Source organism: Gossypium hirsutum, chromosome A03 (assembly GCF_007990345.1).
Source record: "Gossypium hirsutum isolate 1008001.06 chromosome A03, Gossypium_hirsutum_v2.1, whole genome shotgun sequence".
NCBI lineage: Eukaryota > Viridiplantae > Streptophyta > Magnoliopsida > Malvales > Malvaceae > Gossypium > Gossypium hirsutum.
The window spans coordinates 73225448-73246286 of NC_053426.1; the positions used below are offsets into that span (position 1 = coordinate 73225448).

Consider the following 20839-nt stretch of genomic DNA (forward strand, 5'->3'; position numbering starts at 1 on the left):
GTGAGAAATAAATAATAAAAAGTAACTACTGCGGATCGATCCGTATAAACAATAAAATAGAAAATATAGAGAAGATCGAACATATATTTTACGTGGAAGATTCCTTCGAAGATAAAAACTACAGGCAAAGGAGGCTTTGAATTTTTACTAAATGAGTAGACAAAAAAGTGTACAATATGGAGAAAATAAACCTAAATGCACTAAACGTACATTATCCAAAACCCCGAATACAAAGCCATAACTTTCATAGAGCAAACTCGAAAATAAAACCCTAACTCTCATAGAGTTCTCTCAAAAGGGGTACGAAATTTTCTTCATAATTACCACGAAAAGTCTCACCAAAACTTATCTGTGACTATATATTGTCGCCCCAAAATAAAAGCCCCGTAGTACTACATTTTTAATTTTTTTTTAACTGGCCTCTCAAAACAAGAACACAAGTCCCCTTTAAATAAACTAAGATTAGAGGTCTAATCATACTAAAATATCCCTGGAGTAATCAAAGTTTAACTAGAAAAAGATAACAGATTTTAACTGGAAGAAGAAACCTGATATATGTGGGGAACACGTCGTCACGTTGCAAAATCCCCATTTGCATCATCTATTTGGCCAAAAATACGAGGCACATTTCACAAATCTCCACCTTGACTCGTATTTACCATACCTTCTTCTCCAAACCCCGTCACTGGCTGAATTCGATCTTTGTAGAATGTCAACCAAACTCAAACCATTCTCTAACTTGGAAACCAAGACTCTTAGTCTTCAAATCAAAGTTGTATAATGAAACCAGGGTTAGTGATACATGAACAGGCATGTGCTTCACAATAGGAGAGAAAACATTGAGGAAATCAACTCCTTCCACTTGATTGTTACCTTTTGCGACCACTCTTCCTTTAAACACTCCACTTTATCTGAAACTGCTACAATTTGAAATCTGTGATTCTATCGAACTTCTTGATATCGAAACTCGTTGTCTCCATCCCTGAACGGGTCAATTGCAGAATTTGAACCAAGCTCTAATACCAGTTTATTGGGGATCGACTCATATAAACAACAAAATAGAAAAGGTAGATGACATTGAACATAAATTTTACGTGGAAAACTCCTCTGAAGAGGATAAAAACTACAGGCAAAGAAGGCTTCACCTTTTCACTAAATAAGTAAACAAATGAGATTATAGTATGGAGAAAATCAACCTAAATGTACTAAACGTAAATTACTCAAAACCCTGAATACAAAGCCCTAACTCTCATAAAGCAAACCCAAAAACAAAAACCCTAACTCTCATAGAGTTCTCTCAAAATGGTTACAAGTTTCTCTCCATAGTTACCATGAAAACTCTCACCAAAACTTATCTACGACTACATATTGTCACCCCTAAAAGAAATCCCTGTATTACCACATCTTTAATTGCATTTTTAATTGGCCTCTCAAAATAAGAACACAAGGCCCCGTTAAATAGGCTAAATTATAGTCTAATCATACTAAAATACCCCTAAAGTAATAAGAGTTTAACTAAGAAAATATAGCAGAGTTTAACTGGAAGAAGAAACCTAATTTATATGGGGAACATGTCGCAAAGTCCCCATTCACATCGTCACAAAGTCGTCCATCGTCACAACACTGGAAAGCTTCTCGTTGTAATGTCGCCATCTATTCAACCGAAAATACAAGGCACACCCCACAATAACTAAATCATAATTTATTATTCTTGAGTTTTATAAGTATGATTTGTCAAAATCTGAAAAGGAAAGGAAATAGTTAAGGTGATGAAAATTCTCTATTTATATTTTTCTTTTATTTTCAAAAAATAGCTTTCATTTTCTTAAGTTGAAAAATATATTTGTTAATTGAAAATAAAAATTTATTTTCAATAATTCAAATAGTGAAAATCGGTATATATTTTTCAAAATAAAAGTGAAAAAATAATTTAATAAAGTATAATTTATTAAAAATGTATTTCAATAGTAAAATAGATTGCATTAAATAAAAAAAAGTTAAAAAAGTTAAAACAAAATAAAAAGTTACTTCCAAAAAGATTCGAACAAAGGTAAATTTAAAACATAAAAATACACTTGAAAAAAAAAACTCTTGTTTTAACAATAAGATGTGGTGTGGGGTTGCTCACCTCGTCCTTTAACCATGAGATCTCTACCCATGACAATGAAATACATTTTATGGCCAGATGTTTACATTCTTGGAGAACATTTGTGATGAGGGGATTAGTCATGTTGGAAAAAAAAACATTTTTTATTCTCTAATTTGCACGTATTTTTATTTTTTTAAAATCATAAAAACAAAAAGTTTAATGCAATATCTTATCCTAGTATAATCGTGTAATAGAAACATATAATAGTCATTAGTTATTGAAAACATTTCTAACATAAATAAATGGTTCATTTTTCAATGGATGAGGTCATTGGTATTTTAACCTACTTCATTGTGCTTTAAAAACAACATTATCCTTTTATTGATAGAAAGGATCATATCATTAAGGAGGTAAATGCAAACGAAATTGAGGATGTAGTCAAAATCATATCCGAGAACAACTTTGCGGACCCATTTATCAAGACTTTACTAGCTAGAAGTTTTGAGAAACATGTTGAGAGCATGAGAATGTATAATATGACTCATCTACTTCACTAGGACAAGTGGGAGACTGTAGGATCTGGTAAAATAAGTGTAGTATATACGTTTGTAAACTTGTAATTTTTTTTTGAACAGTTGGTTAATTAAATGATTCATAGATTACATTAATATTCTTTGTATAATGTCCGCATGTGGCTTTTGCACGCAAAGCAAAGTAGAAGCAAATATTAACTCACTTGTTGTCTAATATTTAAACTAATACTAAGTGGTATTAAGTTGTTAAATCGTAATACGGAAAAACAACTTATATTAGTAGACAAATCAAAACATGTCCTTAGTCTAATTGAAAATCAGCAAACCGATTGAAAGACTAATATGTCTTCTATCAAGTCAAATTGGGGAGATGTCTTCTCTTGGGCATAGGAGTGAATGACTCCAAAAAATAGAGACATAGATATGACTGACTGGATCGAAGCAAAATAGATCCTAGATCTGTTTATCGATTTATTCATTTATGTCATTCATAGTGTGGCATACATTAATTCTGAGTGGATGATAGATTACGTATGCATGACTCGTATATTTTGATATAAGTAAAAGCCTAAGTTAAATAGAAAATGAACCAAAAGCTGGTGTGTTATGTATACCACTTTTTCAGCATGTAGCATAATTCACAATAGTGGAATTCATAACTATAAAGCTCGAGTTTGGGCCTAGTTAGAACAGTCATTTTGAGACCACTAATTTGATGTCATAGAAAGTATTTATTTATTATTTTAGGGTTATAACGTGTTTATATTAGTGCATGAAAAATTTGGTGAAGTAATTTTAGCGTTTGTGAGCTTAATTGCGAAAAAGGACTAAATCGCATAAAGTGCAAAAGTCCTATTTTGATAGCTAAGGGTGTCAAATAGATAGAGAACCTAAATTGGAGGTTTTTAAAATTCAATTAGACCCTTTATAATAGCATGACCGGCCATAGGAGACAAAGGTGGTCAAAAGTCAAAAATTTGGTGAAATTAGGTGTTGAAATTGAATAAAATAAAACAAATAGTAAAATTTGTCATTTTTTTATCTCTCTCTTTATTCTCCACTGATTTTATTCCAAGAAATGGCCATGGAAGCTTGAAAAAAAATTCAGCAACTTAAAGCCCTTGCAAGTAAGTGATTTTGAGGGTTTTCTTGAACATTTTTGTACTTTTGAGATCCTTGTAGCATGAGCTTTCTAACAAGGGGACTATTTTGCAAAATGGTTGAATTTCTAGGGTTTTACCATGATAGTAGACATGTTGATTTCTAAAATTTTATGGAAGAATATGAGTTATAGTTGTGAAATAAATAACTTTTGTGAAGTAATTTTCTTGGAAACCCTAACTGATGACCATTTTGCAGAACTTGTAAAATAGATGATAAATGTGTGAAATAATAAGAATTATGGGCTACTTCTAGTATAAAAAGTAATCGGCTAGCCTTAAGATATGAAGAAATTCGATAAAAATCAATTTTCAGACCTAGGGGTAAAATGGTCATTTTGCAAAAGTCTAGGGGCAAAATGGTCATTTTGTAAAAGTCTAGGGGAAAAATGGTCATTTTGCCCAATTTTTAAATTGTTAAGTATCTAGATTAATAAAATGATTAAATTCGTAAATTTTATCATTACAGATCAAGAATTACAAAATCCGGGCCTAGACCGGGGAAAAGCAAAGCTAGAGGACTAAGCCGAGATAGCTGCCATATTTTGAATACCGAGGTAAATTGTATGTAAATAATACAACTACATTGTCAATATATGTGTTTGAATTGATATAGCATAAATTGCTTGTTCATGGAAATAATTATGTATGATGAAAGTTTGAGATAGTAGAACTCCCTCTTGAACCTTAAGAAATAAATTGGATATTCATGCCATGGCATTCGGGTCATTTGTGTGCTAGTGTAAGACATGTCTGGGACATGCATCGGCCACATTATGGGAGCCAGTGTAAGACCATGTCTGGGACATGGCATCGGCATTGAGACGAGAGCTAGTGTAAGACATGTCTGGGACATGCATCGACTACATGATGTGCTAGGATAAGACCATATCTGGGACATGGCATCAGCACGGATACGTGAGAGTCAGTGTAAGACCATGTCTAGGACATGGCATTGACTTAACGTAAGAGTCAATGTAAAACCATGTCTGGGACCTGGCATTAGCATTATACCCTATGTCTGAGGCTTAGTGACTATCCGATAGTATTTCAAATGGTTCAACGGTGAGGGTTATAGTTTAAGTAAAATGAGAAAAGTATAACCATGTTATGAGTAATACAGGTACCTAAAAGAAATGCATGAGATGTGAGCTTAGTATATGCTATGTGAATTAGGTTGGATAGTGACGAGTAAGTTGTGCTTATGCCTATTTTAGTGTTATGAGCATGATGATGAATGGTAAAGTTGTCATTATATTTATTTTCATACAACTTACTAAGCTTTATTCTTGCCCTATTTCCTTTCCATTTTCTTATAGTGCCGCCAAAGTAGCTCGAGGATCATTGCCTACGTCGGAGAAGCCAGTCACACTATCATCCATAACACTTGGTATAGTTAAATCTTTTATTTTGATTATGGCATGTATAGGACCCTAACTTTTGAATTTTGTGTCATTGTTAATTGGCCAATTTGTTGGCTTACTCTAGCATTTGATTTATTGGTGTAAGGCCATAGAAATTGGCAAATGTTGAAAGTTGTTTTATGAATACAAGATGTTCTTTCATAAATGAGTAATTCATTGGTTGCTTAAGTATAAATGAAATGTGTGAAAGCCTTAGCTATGGTTGTTTGGTTGAGAAATCATATTAAGTTAGACTTTGATATGTTGGTTGTCATTAAATCATGTTTCAGGGTGGCAAAAGGCTTGGTAGATAGCCTTATATTGTCCACACTGGTAGACACACGGGCGTGTGTCTAGGCCGTGTGTGACACACGGCTAGCCCCATGGGTGTTTTGTCCGGCCGTATGTCCCCTGCACGTAAAAATTTCAAGTCAGTATGCATAGTAGTAAACACACGGGTAGAGACACGACCGTGTGTCTCAGCCGTATGAAGGGCACGGCCCAGCACACGGGCGTGTGCCTTGGCCGTGTGACCCATAAGGATTACTAACGTAAGAAACAGAATGTCAAGGTTTTTAGACACGGGCTAGGACACGGGCATGTCATGGCCGTGTGAGAGAGACGGGCCATAGACACGGACGTGTGTCAGGCCGTGTGAAACTCCCTGTAGGTTCGAAATTAGAATTTAATTCACACGGGCGTGGGACACAGTCGTGTCCCTAGAGGCTTAGGTCGTGTGTGTCACACGGGCCATTAGTATGGCAATGTTCTAGTTACCACACGGGCGTGTTGCCCATCCACACGGGCGTGTGTCCTGTTTTAAAGGTCATTCTCCTAGTGTTGGTTAAAGGATCCGAATTGGTCCCGAGTGGTTTCCAATAGGTGTTTTGGACCTTATAGGCCCTTAATAAGAATTTTTAGACAAAGTTTGGAAAAAAAATTTAATATGACCGAGTTTTAATGACATCAAAACATGGAATGCATATGTTTGAGTTTAGTAATGCCTCGTATTTTGTCCTGGTGTAGGGCACGAGTATGGGGTGTTACAATAGCCCAATACATGGGTAAATGATATCCTCTTATTGGTATACTCCTACATGAAAGAAGCTCCCTACGAGTTTTGGCTTGAGAAAAATAATTTATATGAACTCTCATGGGTTAAACTTAATGACAAGCCCATGCGACCTCTTGCTTAGATAAGATTCCATACTGACTCTTGTGAAAGATAGTCTTTTTGAACTCTTAAACTTGAAACATGAATATAAGATAAGTAGACTGCCATAACTTGAATCATAAAGATAAATCTAGTGGACTGTCTTACATATGGATTCATATAGAAGATTCATGGATGCGAACTCATATATGGTAGCCTCATACATACGAATCCATAGACGAATATTTATGTATAGATGCAGATTCATATACACAAATTGTTCCGCGGACTTTCACTTGGAGATATTCTACGTATAAACCATAGTTTTGATACCACTAAACGTAACACCCTATACTCAATCCAGCTGCCAGACTCGAGCTACAAATGCTACAATAGTAAATAGAAACAATCATGTACAATTTTCTCAATAATATTCAATAAATCAATATAAACGAGTTAAATCTATATTTATCATACATTGCAAACAAAACTGGGTCTTAATCAAGCTTACGAAAGCCCTTAAACTAACTAGGAACCAAATTAGGACCATTTTGAAACTTTTACAAAAAGTATGGTAAAAAGGTAAAACAGAGGTCACACAGCCATGTGGCCAGGCCGTGCAACAGGTTGAGGTCGTGTGGTGCTATATCACACAGTCGTATCCCTAAACTGTGTAACAAACTAATACTGTGTAATCTAGGGTCATACGGTTGTGTTGTCAGACGTGTAATTAATTGTGCCGTGTGAACTCAAAACTGACATGAACGTGTAGAACACACGTGTGTCAACCACCCATGTGTGTCACACAGCCATATATTAGCCCGTGTGTAGCATAAATAACCCTTTTTTGTGCAAGTTTCATACCATTCATGCAAAGTGACCTATAGTGTCATTTTATTTCATTCAAACCTACTTCAAAATATACACATTTCAATGCCAAAACCTTAATTCACATAATCATTTAAACATACAACCATTATGCCCCCATTGACACCAACAAAGCATTAAACTCAAATCAAATACAATCATACCAAAGTTATTAACCATTTCATACCACAATCTATTTCATATGCATAATACCATTCAAAACATTGTCATTTCCTTTAACCTTTAAAGTACCAAATTTGACATCAAGCCAAATATCACGTACCAAAATACTTCATCAACTTACATAAAAATATAAACATACCAAAACATATACATTCACTTAAACAATCCAAACCATCCTATATACATGCCACAAGTAAACAAGTTCAAAACATCAAAAGTTTACTGAAACGAAAGATGATAGGTATGAGCTTCTCATTGATCCAATGAACACATTCTGAATGTCCAAAATCTACAGAAAAGTAGTAACATGAGTAAGTATTTAAAATACATAGTAAGCTCATACAATATAAACATTTAGTTACCTCAATTTCTTATCACATACAAACTCATTATATAAAAAAAATATACCTATTAAGATTCAAAACAACACCATTAAACATATAAGGTTTGGAGTTCAATCACACATATAATTTCATAATTCACATATCCATCATAACCAACTTGTATTAACCATCTAGATCATGAACTTTCTTTTGCCAACATCCAATGGCATATCATCACATTTTCATTTCATAATTATAACTCATGAAACTTCGTAAAAGAACTCCATACACAAGTGAAAGTAATAGTGCTTGGTTACCTAATTGGGTTAAACCTACATGAATAATGAATAATAGTGTTTGATTATCCGACAGGGTTAAACCTACACAAATGATGAGTAATAATGTCTAGTGACTCGTTAGGGTTAAATCTACACAACAAATAGCTTGGCTAGGGCTTAATATACCTGTATTCTTGAGTCTGCAACACATGCTGGAGCTCAGAACTTTAAGGCATTACCCGTAACCTCGTATATAAGACTTTTACTAATTTCATCGGGATTTAACCTCACATTACCACAATTCATAATCACCAACAATCACCATTTCAAAATCAAGTAAAAAATATTAGCAATAGCAATTTAGTTATATTGTATGAACTTACCTGACTAAACTGTAGTGGTTTAGTTAACAAAGACTAGTTGGTAATTTTTTTTCTTTTTCACGTATGTCCTCCAGTTGTTGTAATTCTTGACTTGAATCATAATTTGACTCAATTAACTATTCCAATTAACAACTTAACAGCATATAGAAATCATACCATAGTTCAATTTCATCTATACTATAATTCTCCAAGTTTTGCATTTATCTCAATTTAGTCCTTAAAATCGAAAATATCGTAACTTACAATTTTAAGCTTCAATTTCAAAACCGATCTCAATAGCATAAAAGATATAATTTTCACCCCACTATTTGCAAGTTTCTCTATTTGATCATTAATGACAAAACTATCAAAATTTCACTTACAATTTAGTTCTACTATCAATTAAACTTAGCATGCTAACCATTAACATTGAAAACTTCATTAATCCTTTAATTGTAACTTTTCTAAACTTTAACAGTTTCGCGAAATAATCCCCAAGTTAGCTAAACCAGGTTCTCAAGATCTCAAAAACATAAAATTTATAAGAAATGAACTAGAAATTACTTACCAATCAAAGGTTGAAAGTTGAAAGCTAACTATGAGAAATTTCTTCCACATTCGGTCATGGATAAGAGATGAGAAAAAGATGAAGACAACGACTCATTTTTTGTTTCTTTAAATTAATATATATAATTTGGTAAAATTGTAATTATTAAGACTTTTTAAGATTAAACCTTAATTAAACTATTACTAAGTATAATTAAGCTTCCTTAATATGGATGATAACATTATCATCCATCAAACATAGAAAGACATTGGTCTAAATACATATTTGGACCCTTGAAGAATTAAAAATCATATAGTGTATAACTTTTATAATTTTTACAATTTAGTCATTTTTCTTTAATTAAATAACCAAACGTCAAAATTATTGAACCAAATCCTAATACAACACTTTAATAACTTCGTAAATATTAAATAAATAATATTTACGGGCTCACATGTCGGAATTGTGATCCTGAAATCATTGTTTTCGACATCATTGAAAAAAGGTTGTTTCAATCAGTATGTTGTGTCACGATAAGGAACTCCCTGACATCGCGATGTTAACCTAAATTTTTGAAAAATTTACAGTTTAGTCTTGATTCGAACTTAGGTTAACAATAGAGCTTTAGTAAGCTCGTTTAAGACCCGGGAACAATTGTACATTGTATTATATGCATGTATTGACTGAAATTAATTATTTAATGGTATAATTTTTTTGTTAGTTTGAACGTAGTTGCTCCGACAATAAATGTGATACTTTACAACTTGAATCTGACGACGGGATCGGATATGAGATATCACATTACTAGCATCACTTATTTAAATGAAACTTTAGTTAGATTAAATTTTAAAATTGGAAAAATCTTATATATTATAAATTCTTAATTCCAACTTGCTAAAGAACCCAAAGGTTATTCTGCTGCTGCAAGAAATAATCCAATGGTAATAAAAAGCAATTTTAAAGCCTACTGATTAAGGTCTAGATCTTTTATTTTAAGTTTTTCCTGTCGGATGCTTATTGCAAATGGATGCTTCATTCAAGAATCAGTATAAAATTTTAAGTTAAATTAATTTCCATGGTTTCCAAGTTGGATTGGGCAGGTATAAAAAAAGTCAGCTCCATTCTCAACGGTGTTGCAATTTGCTAAATATCGATATCCCTGCTTTTCATATTTATATATAAGTATCGAGTTTTGTTATTCGGATTTAAATATAAACATTTGTGTAATTTATAAGTATATTCTTTTATTTTTAAACAAATTTATTATGTGCTTTGAATATTTTTAAATAGATATAATATCACATCAACATTTTAATTGGGAGACTATTTAATATATTTTCGGGACATAAATCTCACTAAATAATGACATGGCATCTTATTATTAAATAAAATATAAAAATAATAGAGGACTTATAAATGAATTTTGATAACTTTATTTAAATAAAATTAAATAATTAATCATAAATAAATGTTAAAACTCTAAACTTCTAGACTTAAGCCTTTAAACTCAATATCCTAAATTTGAAATTTATTAATATTTTTTAATAATAATTATTCCTATTTATTTATGTTTAAATAAAATTATTAGTATTTATTTATTAATAAATACATTATACTTATACATAAAAAAAATTTATTCCTATCTTAGAACGTAAGAGGAAAAAAAGGTAAAAACCGAACGCTTCTTCTGTTTTTTTCTGGAAACATGGTAGAGTTTAAAACTAAAAAGAAAAGAAAAAGTAAAAAATTTCCAATGGCCAATTGGTAAACAAAGTAATGCTCCATTATTCATGTTAAAAGGAACTTTCACCATGTAAACCAAGCTTCAATAAAATAAAAAAGAATGGAGGGAGGGAGGTTTGGTTCGAAGCTTCTTACCATTATCCCACCTGCCAAATGCTTAACGCTCTATTTTCTTTTAGTCATTACTTGATACTCTAATTGTACCAACTTAAACATGTTCTCTTTCAGACAATTAGGAGTGAAACGCTCTTCTTTTGACATCTGTCAACATTTGGTAGCTTCTCACTTGTTCTCTTGCTTTTTAGGTTCATTGTCTTCCCCAAACTCCCTCTCCGAATCATATATAAAGAGAGTTTCCCCTTCACGTTTTCACCATGCACCTCACCTCTAGGAAGTATATTTTCATTTCTATAGCAATGACCAACTCAGACCCACCTCTCCTTAACCATTATGGAGCAATTTTTTCAAGCCACTCACCTCAACTCGATGTCACTAAAAACAGACTTGTCATCGAAGAATGCCAACTTCCTTTGATTGACTTGAGTGGTCTAAGCAATCACGACGAAACGGTTCGCCGAGCTTGTGTTGCAGCCATATGCGGCGCATCATCAGAATGGGGATTTTTCCAAGTGTTGAACCATGGGATTAGCCCTCAACTAGTTGAGAAAATGAGAAGTGAACAAGTGAAGTTGTTCAAAATACCCTTTGAAAGGAAAGCTAGTTGTGGACTTTTGAATAATTCTTACAGATGGGGAAGTCCGAGGTCTACCTGTCCTAAACAGTTCTCATGGTCTGAGGCTTTCCATATCCCTCTTACCAAGGTTTCAGATGAAGCTTGTTATGGAGAGTTTATATCTTTAAGGTAATACAAACATGGACGCAATTAATAATATGTCTAAACTGCTAAAAAAAAACAGCCATAACATTGCGTTGCAGCCGCTGTTTGCATCCCAAGTGCTAACAAATAAAACGTTATCCTCTGGTTTTCTACAGGGCAGTGATGATAGAATTTGCAGCTGCCATGTCGAAACTTGCAGGATTTCTAGGAAGCGTTTTGACAGCGAATTTGGGACATGGAAAGGAAGTGATCAAGAATTTATGCGACGAAGGCACCTGCTTCCTTCGCCTGAATCACTACGCGGCCTGTCCGATATCTCCGGAGATTTTGGGTTTAGTGCGCCACATCGATAGTGATTTCCTCACAATTCTATGTCAAGATCAGGTAGGAGGACTTCAACTCATGAAGGACTCCAAGTGGGTAACTGTCAAACCTAACCGAGATGCTCTTATAGTCAACATTGGCGACCTCTTCCAGGTAAAAGAAACTAAAGCAGAAATATCCCATGTAAATGGAATCAACTTTTCATTCACTGTGTGTATAATTATCTAATTCACATCTAAAATTCTACAGGCATGGAGCAATGGTGTTTACAAAAGCGTGGAGCATAAGGTGGTGACTAATGCAAAGATGGAGAGATACTCCATAGCTTATTTCCTGTGCCCCTCTTACGATTCTTCGATTGGGAGCTTCAAAGAACCTTCAATCTACAGAAAATTTACTTTCAGGGAATATAGAGACCAAGTTCAAGAAGATGTAAGAAAAACCGGCTACAAGGTTGGCCTTCCACGGTTTCTAGTTAGTGGGAGAGGGGATTTAATTACAGGAAACATGGAGTAAAAACCCGGTACATGTATTACAAGCATCACAGTCAACAGTGTTCCTTGCAAAAGTTTTAGCCTTTAGGAATCTAAATTGGCAGAAGGTAACAAGCAAAGAAACGCAGAGAAAAGATGAAAAAAATAAAACCTAAAGCTATCCTAAGACATTTCCAGAAGGAAAAACCAAATGTGTTCATTGTACTAATATAAGGTTTTGTCATCAATAGTATATAACTTAAGACTCTTATTTTGGATCCGCCCGACTGGTACTGTTGTGTTTTTCGTCTTAATAGTGATACATGCTAAAATTTTATGATCATGGAGGATTAACTTATAACGATCGAATATAATCATGGACATACCTGCCTTCTGGATATTCCAGAAATTATTCTAGAGAATGTGAACTAATTTTTGAGATCTAGAGATGCCTGGTTAATGCTCATTTTCAAGCTTTAAGGCATAACTAATGGATAAGATGCAAGTCTGGTATTTCAACTTCAGATGGGTTATAGCCACTTACTTTATCATCATAAAAGCTGAAGAGCATGCCTTAAATGGACAAAGGGTAAATGCTGATACAGATGAGGAGAAAGAAGAAGCAAATGTCCAAGCTAAGAGGATCAATGAAATCAATTCAATGATAGATTAACAGATCCTAAAATCATGTTGAAAACTTACTTAAACCACAAGAACTTGGGGGATGGAACTAGTTTAGCATATCCTAACTCTAATCAAGCCAAGTAAAGAAAGCAACTTGACACAATATACCACCCAAACCAGCAATGATTTTAAAGAAAGAAAATGACTTTAGGACGTCCATTCACCTTATGATGTCAACTCCACAGCATCTGACATTCACATGGCATGCTCTCTACCAAGGAGTGACCAAATTCTGTGCTTCAGAACTACATAAATTTGGGTCATTTTGTCCTGGCTCCCCGGGTGACGTTGACAAACTTACTTTCTATGCTAAGATGGCCTAATGCTCATCAACAGTTTGTCTTTAGGTGAAAACCCATGTGTTTATTGCATGATAGAAGATCCTGTCACGAGCATGAGGCAAGAGAGAGAAAATATGATGTTGACTGCAGAGTTCTAATCAATCGCTAAAAAGCAATATAAGGTCAGGCTAAAATATCCTTCATCGCTTTCCCACCTTAACCACAAAGACAAAAAGAACTACGGTGCAATGCACCAAGCTAAGAGTTGAATCAGTACATCATACAACATGCTTCTGCATAATAACAATTATGGCCTTTTTATGGAGCAAAAATCATTCTCCAATTGAACTGATAGGTTTATTTTCAGCCACAATACACTTTTCAACAAAGTCAAAAGTTGTAAACTCTCCTTCATCTAAAACTTTAATGGCAACTTTTTCAAGAATAGCTGGAGAGGATAAAATTTGGTCGAAGCATATTATAAGGGGAAAACGATTAATTCTTTGCATACTGAAAATTAAAAATCATTTTCATTGAATCTTTACAATTGAAACAGGATTTAGTAACATGAATGACCAGATCTTGCATACTGAAACCTGAAAATGGCTGGTTCTAAAAGAAAATTTATACATAATCACTTCGGTACATCAGCTAAAAGAAAAGAAAAGAAAAACTCAGAATACCCAGTTGCAGGTAAACTATGCACTTCGAGAGCATGATAAGCCAATATGAAGAGGTACATTTTACAGACTGTCACCACTGCAAAATTCTACTTTACAAATAAAAAAGATCAGGATTAGCCTTGAATTTCATGTTCATTTCACCATATGATGATTGTTTGCAGGCCTTGATTTCCTATTAATCGAGTAGCATTGCTACCTTATCCCTGAGTGTGCACTTCTTCTTTGTCAAAGGGACTGTTTCTTCTTTAACATCATTCTGACTTCCCTTTCCTAATTCCTTGGAAAATGTCAGATCCCTCCTTAAGAATTCGGTCCTCTTCTCATCCACAGGTTTCTTTAATAAAGGACCTAAAAACAGATCCAGCATGTCGTGAGCAGGATCTCCTGTTCTGCTGGTATTGATCAAATGTTTGTCATCTTTCGGACTTTCAGTTAAATCATAAGTTGTTTCATCAACAGGCGATTTTCGGTTACCATCAATGGCAATAAGAGAACTTTCTGACTTGGCTTTCGGAGAGGCTATAGTTGATAATTGCTTTCCAAATTCACAATCCCCAGTTGATAACTCTTGCAGCCCTATGTCTTTATCAGCTTTGACAAACTGTAATTACATAAATAATATCAAACTGAGATCTTTATTGCAAATTATTAAAATTTAAAGACAAGAAGAAACCCTTAAAGTTTTCAACAAGTTTAACTACCTCTTTAGCGATGCTCAACAAATCTTCTGGACTCAGTTCTTCCTCATCATCCTCAACCGGAGATGGGGTTTTACTATCTTTTCCTCTTCTCAATCTAACATTTATTTTGTTTCTTTGCCGATGAGAAGGTTCCTGAACTTGTTTTTCCCGAAGACCAATACTCATTTTCACCGGGGAAGCAGTTTCATTATCACATGGTGCGTCTTGTTGACAAATTTTCCTTTTCCTCCTCTTGGTTTCACCTTTTTCAATAGGCTCGGAAGCTTTTTTAGACTGTTTTTTGGGCTTAAAATTTCCCGAGATAAATTCATCTCCAACCTCTTGGACTTTATCACTCTTATCCCGGTCGCTGCTAGGTATACTTGCTTTACCTTGCATCCATGGCGGCAATCGCCGTCGAGTTCCCTCACCACCAGCAACTTCAACCATTTATTCTTCTTCTTCCTTATTATCTGCTATAAACCGTTTCTAAAATCTCCAGAACCCTTAGCCCATCTGCTGTACAAAGGGAAAAACTTAAAACCAACAAAAGGAAAACTCCACTTAAACACAAAAATAGAACAAATCTTAGGAACGGTTTTATGAAAGAAATGGTTCTTTCAACAATTGAAAACATAAAAAGCAAAACAATGAAAATTAAAACGTTAACAGATACCCAAAAATTCAAATTAGTATGAGCATTCAATTCCATTATTTTCTTCTCTTTTTTTCAAATATTCTTCCTACAGTAAAAGAGGGGAAAAAAAGCTAAATAGATTTAAAGCGTTGATCAAGAATCAAAGATAACTAGGATATTAGAAGAATTACAATGAGACTGAATTAAAACAAGATTAAAATATAAAAAAGAATGGAAAATCATATCGTCTTAAGGGCTTCTACGTACCTTAGCCCCGCCATCGACAACATCCAAGAGTAAAATCAACAGATTCGATCACTTCTTAGATTTCTAAGGCAAATCGGGTATTTTTTTATCTTATACAAATTAGATAATAAAAGAAAAAAGTTTGCGGCTTCTTGTTCTTCCTTGTACTGGAAGCCTGATCGGGAAAATACATTAGTAATTCCATGTCTCCGAATTATGATTTAAAGGTTTAATTTTCTTCTCAGTCCCTATAAGCTTTGTGCAATTAAATTAATCTCTCTACTTTTTATTTAATAATTAAAATCTAATTAATAACATCTTCAAAAGGAATTTTATTAAATTGAACTATATTACATTTTAAAAACAAAAAAATATTTAATTTAAAGCTACTTAAAAATTATGTAAGCAATATATATAAAAATTTTTAATCTAATTTTTTGAAATTATGTAAGCAAGTAATATTTGATCACATGAGCATTTTTTTTTAATTCTAGAAGTAATCCAATTGTACTAGCCGTGTGAATTTTCTTTTCTTTAAAATATTACATAATCTAATTTAATAAGTATTTGATAATCCTATTACTTTGGGACTGAAATTTAAATGTGTAAAAACATTAATTATTTTTAAATGATACATCCATTTTGATATAATAAATTATTATAAACACTAAATTGTATAACTAATTAAGTCGAATAAATATTAACCTCACACGTTTATTGAGGGTATGATTTGAACTTTGAGATCTACAAATTTTCATTTTCACTATCTTTTCATTCAACTAAGATTTTATTCGCAATTTGAAAATTAATCATTAAATCAAATTTGAAAGCGAAATATATTTACAATATGTGATTGTGTTTAGAGGTTAGCATCGCTCGGGTCACTCGGTCCTGCTCGAAGCCTGCCCGAAATGTGGGAGGGGTTAGGTAAAAATATAGGCCCGAAAAATGGGTTTTGACAAAAAAATAAAGCTCGTTTAAAAAATAGGTCGGGCCTCAGGTAAGACATTTTTTGCCTAGGCCTTGGCCTGACCTGGCCCGATTTCACTAAAGAACAAAAAAATCTATTTTTGTATAATGACCTAAAATTCACGGGTATCGGAAAAATGTGTTGTCGGGCCTCCGTCTTAGTAAAATGAATTCGTAAATAATTATTAAAAATATTTACGAAGATAGTTATATGTTTAATTAAGTTCTAGTTAGGTGAATTTGATTTAATTAGGAGTACTTAAGAAAAAGGATTAAATTGTAATAGAGATAAAAGTTTAATTATAGATTAAAGAAAGTAAAAAATACTAAATAGGCAATTAAGCTCTATTAGTTAATTGAGGTGGTTTAACGTTGAAATATAAACGATTTTTAGTTAAGATTTTTATTATAATATATTGTTTTATTATTATATTAATATTACATTATATTATATTATATTATTATATATTATTATGTTATATATATAAAACAAAGAAATAGAACAAAAGAAACAGAATAGGTGAGGGACGAAACAGAGAGAAAGAAGAAAGAAAAGGAAAGAAAAGAATTTAGGGTTTTTAAAGGTTTAAATCCAAATTGGTAAGTCAATTTAAGTCACTTTCTTGTAATTTTTGAGTTTTTATGATCCTAGAACAAAATACTACTAGATATATGTTGAAATTTTAGAAGTTATTAGATTTTTAGATACTAATTTTGTTGAGTAAAAGTGTGAATTAGGGAATGAATTAATAGAATTTCAAGTTAGAAGTGGGAGAAGGATTAAATTGTATTCGCTATAAATTTTGTGTAATAGGGACTAAATTGCAAGAAATTCGAAATAGGTATTTATGATGAAAATTAGAGAGTTAAGTTTAAGTTTGGTTGAAAATTGAATATAAATAAGTTATGAATTGGAATGGAAAAATAGATGATTTTGGTTAAGGATTAAATTGGAATTAAGGTAGAAGTTAAATAGGAAATTCAAGTATTTGATGTGAATAATTATTTGTAACATCCCGAAATAGGGCCTAGTCGGAATAGTGGTTTCGGGACCACAAATCCGACATCAAAATATTTATTTTATGGTTATTATGAGGCTTAGAATATGAGTATATGCATTTGTTAAAGTTTCATAAAGAAATTCTAAGTATAAGATGTCCAATTGGAAATTAAGGACTAAATTGAATAAATTTCAAAACTTGGTTTCTAGAATCAATTTGTATGAAATTGCTTTAGATTATGAATTAGAAGGTCTTGGAGAGCAATTTACCCAAATTCTAAATTTTTGGACAAAAATGGGCTTGCATGGATGAAATTTTAAAGAAAGGGCATGAAGGCATTTTGGTCATTAAGCATTTTAATGAAATAAAAAGAGAAAAATGGAGCAAAAATATGCTCATCTTCTTCCCATAGCTGTCGAAATTTGGAGGACACCATACCTAGGGTTTCTTCAATTTTCAAGCTCAATAGTAAGTGCTCCCGAGCCTCGTTTTTCATGTGCTTTGTATTTTTGAAATCCCAGTAGCTTGATCTCTCCATTTCTACCCATATTTCATACTAGGGTTTATATTTAAAAATTTACCCATGCATGAGGTGTTTGTGTTTGGATGGACTATGGAGGAATATGAAAGATTAATATGTGTTGAACATCTTTTTCTAGTTGATTTTCATGAAAAACCCTTATAAGGACCATTTTGCAAAAGATATAAATGTGTTGTAGAAATTAGAAAATAATGGATAATGTGGGCTACTATAGGAAGGAAGAGTGTTCGGCTAGGCTTGGGTAAGATAGAAAGTGCATGTGTTTCATTATCCGAGCCTAGGGACTCAATCATAAAAATGTGAAAGGTTAGGGGCAAAACAGTCATTTGGAATAGGGGTAGATATTAAACTTGAAATGCGTAATGTAGTGTATTAATGAGTTAATTTTTCTATTATAGACCCCGAGGAACAAATTTCGGATGTCAATCGTGGTAAACGCAAGGTTCCGGAATAACCGAAACACAATCCCGAAAAGAATACCAGGTAAGTTCGAATAACTTAAAGTAAACCCCTAATATACATAATTGTATGATTTATGAATGCATGATATTTGCATTTATTGATGGTATGAAAATGCATGAAATGCACCTTTGGTAATGACTTGTTGATAACTGTCTCGGTTGAGGTTAAAAAGGGAATTCGGTGGATAAACCATGTTTTACATGTGAACTGAGAACCTGCATGTGTTGCAGTAAGGAGTTAGCCCGGACGGGTAATCCGTGATCTCAAATATGGAAAGGAATCTAGCCCGGACGGGTGTTCCTTGAATGATCAAGCCTCTCGAAGAATATGTGTGCATTATGGATTTAGCCCGGACGGGTAATCCGATTAGGGTCTGAATTTAGCTTGGACTAGTAATTCAGATTCGAACTCATTAAGGGTGTTTGTCGCTATAAGGGATTTAGTTTGGACTAGTAACCCCGACATCACCTTATGAGTTCATGATATGGAAGATTTAGCCTGGACTGGTAATCCTGCCACGGGATGTGAGGTTCGCGGGAGTGCATATATGTGAAATGATCATTCATAAGAATTGACGGATAATGGGTACTCCATCGAGATTTCCTAAAAACTCAACGGGATAATATGATGTATGTTAACAAGATGATGAATGATGAGCTCATCTATATAAATTACATGATGCTTTGTTATGTGACTAACTCATTAATTGAGTGCATGTGATAGGAAATCATTTCATAATGGATGATTTCATGATTTAGATATGGATGTATGCTAATTACTCGGTATGTTTACTTTCCGGTTATTCGAGCTTACTAAGCATGTAAATGCTTACCCCTCTCTTTTTCCCTGTCTCATAGAGCTCGAGGACTCGAAAGGATTGGAGGACAATCGGAGAGTCAACACACTATCAATTAAACAAGCTTTGGTATAAAGACTCTGTTTATTTTGTTAAATAGCATGTATAGTACTTTTGAGTATTTTATTATATGTGTCATTTGATTTGCCAAGTAAAGGCATGTAGAAATATGTTTATCTCTTTGTATATGGCCATGAAAATTTGCTTACTTTAAATAGGCTATGACCTACGATTTTATGCATGGTTTTAATTACTAATGATGGGTTGCTATCAATTGGCAATGAGTCACATGAATGAGCCAATTTCAGATGGATTAATGTAACACGGGAACCCATGATACTAAAGAGGAAACAACCATTTATGTATGAAACCAATGATATGAGGTTTCCGTACAACTATTTTCATTAAGGTTATTTATAAGCGTAAAATTATGTTTTCTCTCAAACTTGGTAACCACTAAACACAAGTAGTAGAAAGAGGTGACTAAAGGCTTGGAAAATAGCCTAATAAAGTCCACATGGTTAAACACACGGGTGTGTGTCCAGGCCATGTGTGACACACGGTTCCCTCCCATGGGCGTGTGCTATGGTCGTGTGTCCCCTGCACTTAAAATTTTAGCTCAAAGTTGTACACGGGTAGGCCACACGGGTGTGCATCATGGCCGTGTTAAAATGACAGTTTTGTTAACGGGCACGCAACATGGGCGTGTTTCCATGGCCGTATTGATAAGTCAGTGTTTCCCACGGTTGAAGGGCATGGGCATGCTTCAAGATACACGGGTGTGTGAGTCCACACAGCCCATTCTACACGGGCGTGTGTCCTTTTATGTTAAGAAAAATTTTCTGAGAAGCCCAAGGTTAATCGAACGTGCCCGTATTTGTCCCGCATTACCTTCTAATATGTTGTAGGTCTCGAAGTCTTATACAAGAGACGAGATGTTCATGATTGAAAAGTTTTAAATTTAAATGAAATTTTGTGACCTGAGTTAGTATACTGAAAGTGTAAAGTTCCGGTAATACCTCGAGCCCTATCCTGGTGTTGGATACGGGTTAGGGGTATTACATTTATTGGTATCAGAGCTACGGTTTAGTCGGTTCTAAGACTACAGTAGAGGATGTTAAAGTTCGCTATACATGCCATTATTCGAGTGTTAATAGTGTGACGTCTCCTAATTGCTTAAATTGTTTTGAATATAGTAAATGTCTTCCAATCAAGCACAAGATGAGTCCGAGGGAGCCGAGAGCCATGCTCCAGCTTCCGCACAGCAAGTTGTATCTAGTAGTAGTAGAAGGCTGATGTCAGAAGGCCGAGAAGAGGCCCGAGCTGCCTTCTTTGATATGATGGAAGAATGGTTTGGGGATTATCTAAGAAATTGCCCCAATATACCGAGACCTCCCCCACCCCCTAACCAAACTGATGAGGATGTGCCACGAGGTATGGCACCGGTGAGAATCGGTAAAGCCCCGATAGATAAACTTAGGATGTATGGGGCTGAGGAATTCAAAGCGAAAGTTGCTGATGAT

The 20839-nt window shown here is 33.9% G+C and overlaps 2 protein-coding genes across 4 annotated transcripts; one reads left to right on the plus strand and one right to left on the minus strand.

Moving 5' to 3' along the window:
* Window positions 1-10603: 10603 nt before the first annotated feature.
* On the plus strand, window positions 10604-12547 carry LOC107886345 (gibberellin 2-beta-dioxygenase 6). Its single transcript, XM_016810264.2, has 3 exons — window positions 10604-11503; window positions 11635-11956; window positions 12053-12547. The coding sequence occupies exons 1-3, from the start codon at window positions 11016-11018 to the stop codon at window positions 12317-12319; spliced, it is 1077 nt and encodes a 358-aa protein (XP_016665753.1). The 5' UTR covers window positions 10604-11015; the 3' UTR covers window positions 12320-12547.
* Window positions 12548-13749: 1202 nt separating this feature from the next.
* On the minus strand, window positions 13750-15705 carry LOC107886344 (uncharacterized). Of its 3 annotated transcripts, none has more exons than XM_016810262.2 (3): window positions 15509-15705; window positions 14626-15120; window positions 13750-14525 (listed from the first exon to the last, which is right to left on the minus strand). In XM_016810262.2, exons 2-3 carry the CDS (start codon window positions 15052-15054, stop codon window positions 14100-14102), a joined length of 855 nt encoding a protein of 284 aa, XP_016665751.1. In that variant the 5' UTR covers window positions 15055-15120; window positions 15509-15705; the 3' UTR covers window positions 13750-14099. The 3 variants fall into 3 exon arrangements, with proteins under 3 accessions (XP_016665751.1, XP_016665752.1, XP_040954914.1); XM_016810263.2 differs by having other exon boundaries at window positions 14626-15123; window positions 15509-15676; XM_041098980.1 differs by having other exon boundaries at window positions 14626-15140; window positions 15509-15673.
* Window positions 15706-20839: the final 5134 nt, after the last annotated feature.

Bases quoted from the DNA above. Each gene is read 5' to 3' on its own strand.
- LOC107886345 (XM_016810264.2), top strand. From the start codon at position 11,016: ATGCACCTCACCTCTAGGAAGTATATTTTCATTTCTATAGCAATGACC. The intron at 11,504-11,634 runs GTAATACAAACA...GGTTTTCTACAG, and splicing joins GGAGAGTTTATATCTTTAAG to GGCAGTGATGATAGAATTTG. The intron at 11,957-12,052 runs GTAAAAGAAACT...AAAATTCTACAG, and splicing joins ACATTGGCGACCTCTTCCAG to GCATGGAGCAATGGTGTTTA.
- LOC107886344 (XM_016810262.2), bottom strand. From the start codon at position 15,054: ATGGTTGAAGTTGCTGGTGGTGAGGGAACTCGACGGCGATTGCCGCCA. The intron at 14,526-14,625 runs GTAGTTAAACTT...ATGTAATTACAG, and splicing joins TGTTGAGCATCGCTAAAGAG to TTTGTCAAAGCTGATAAAGA.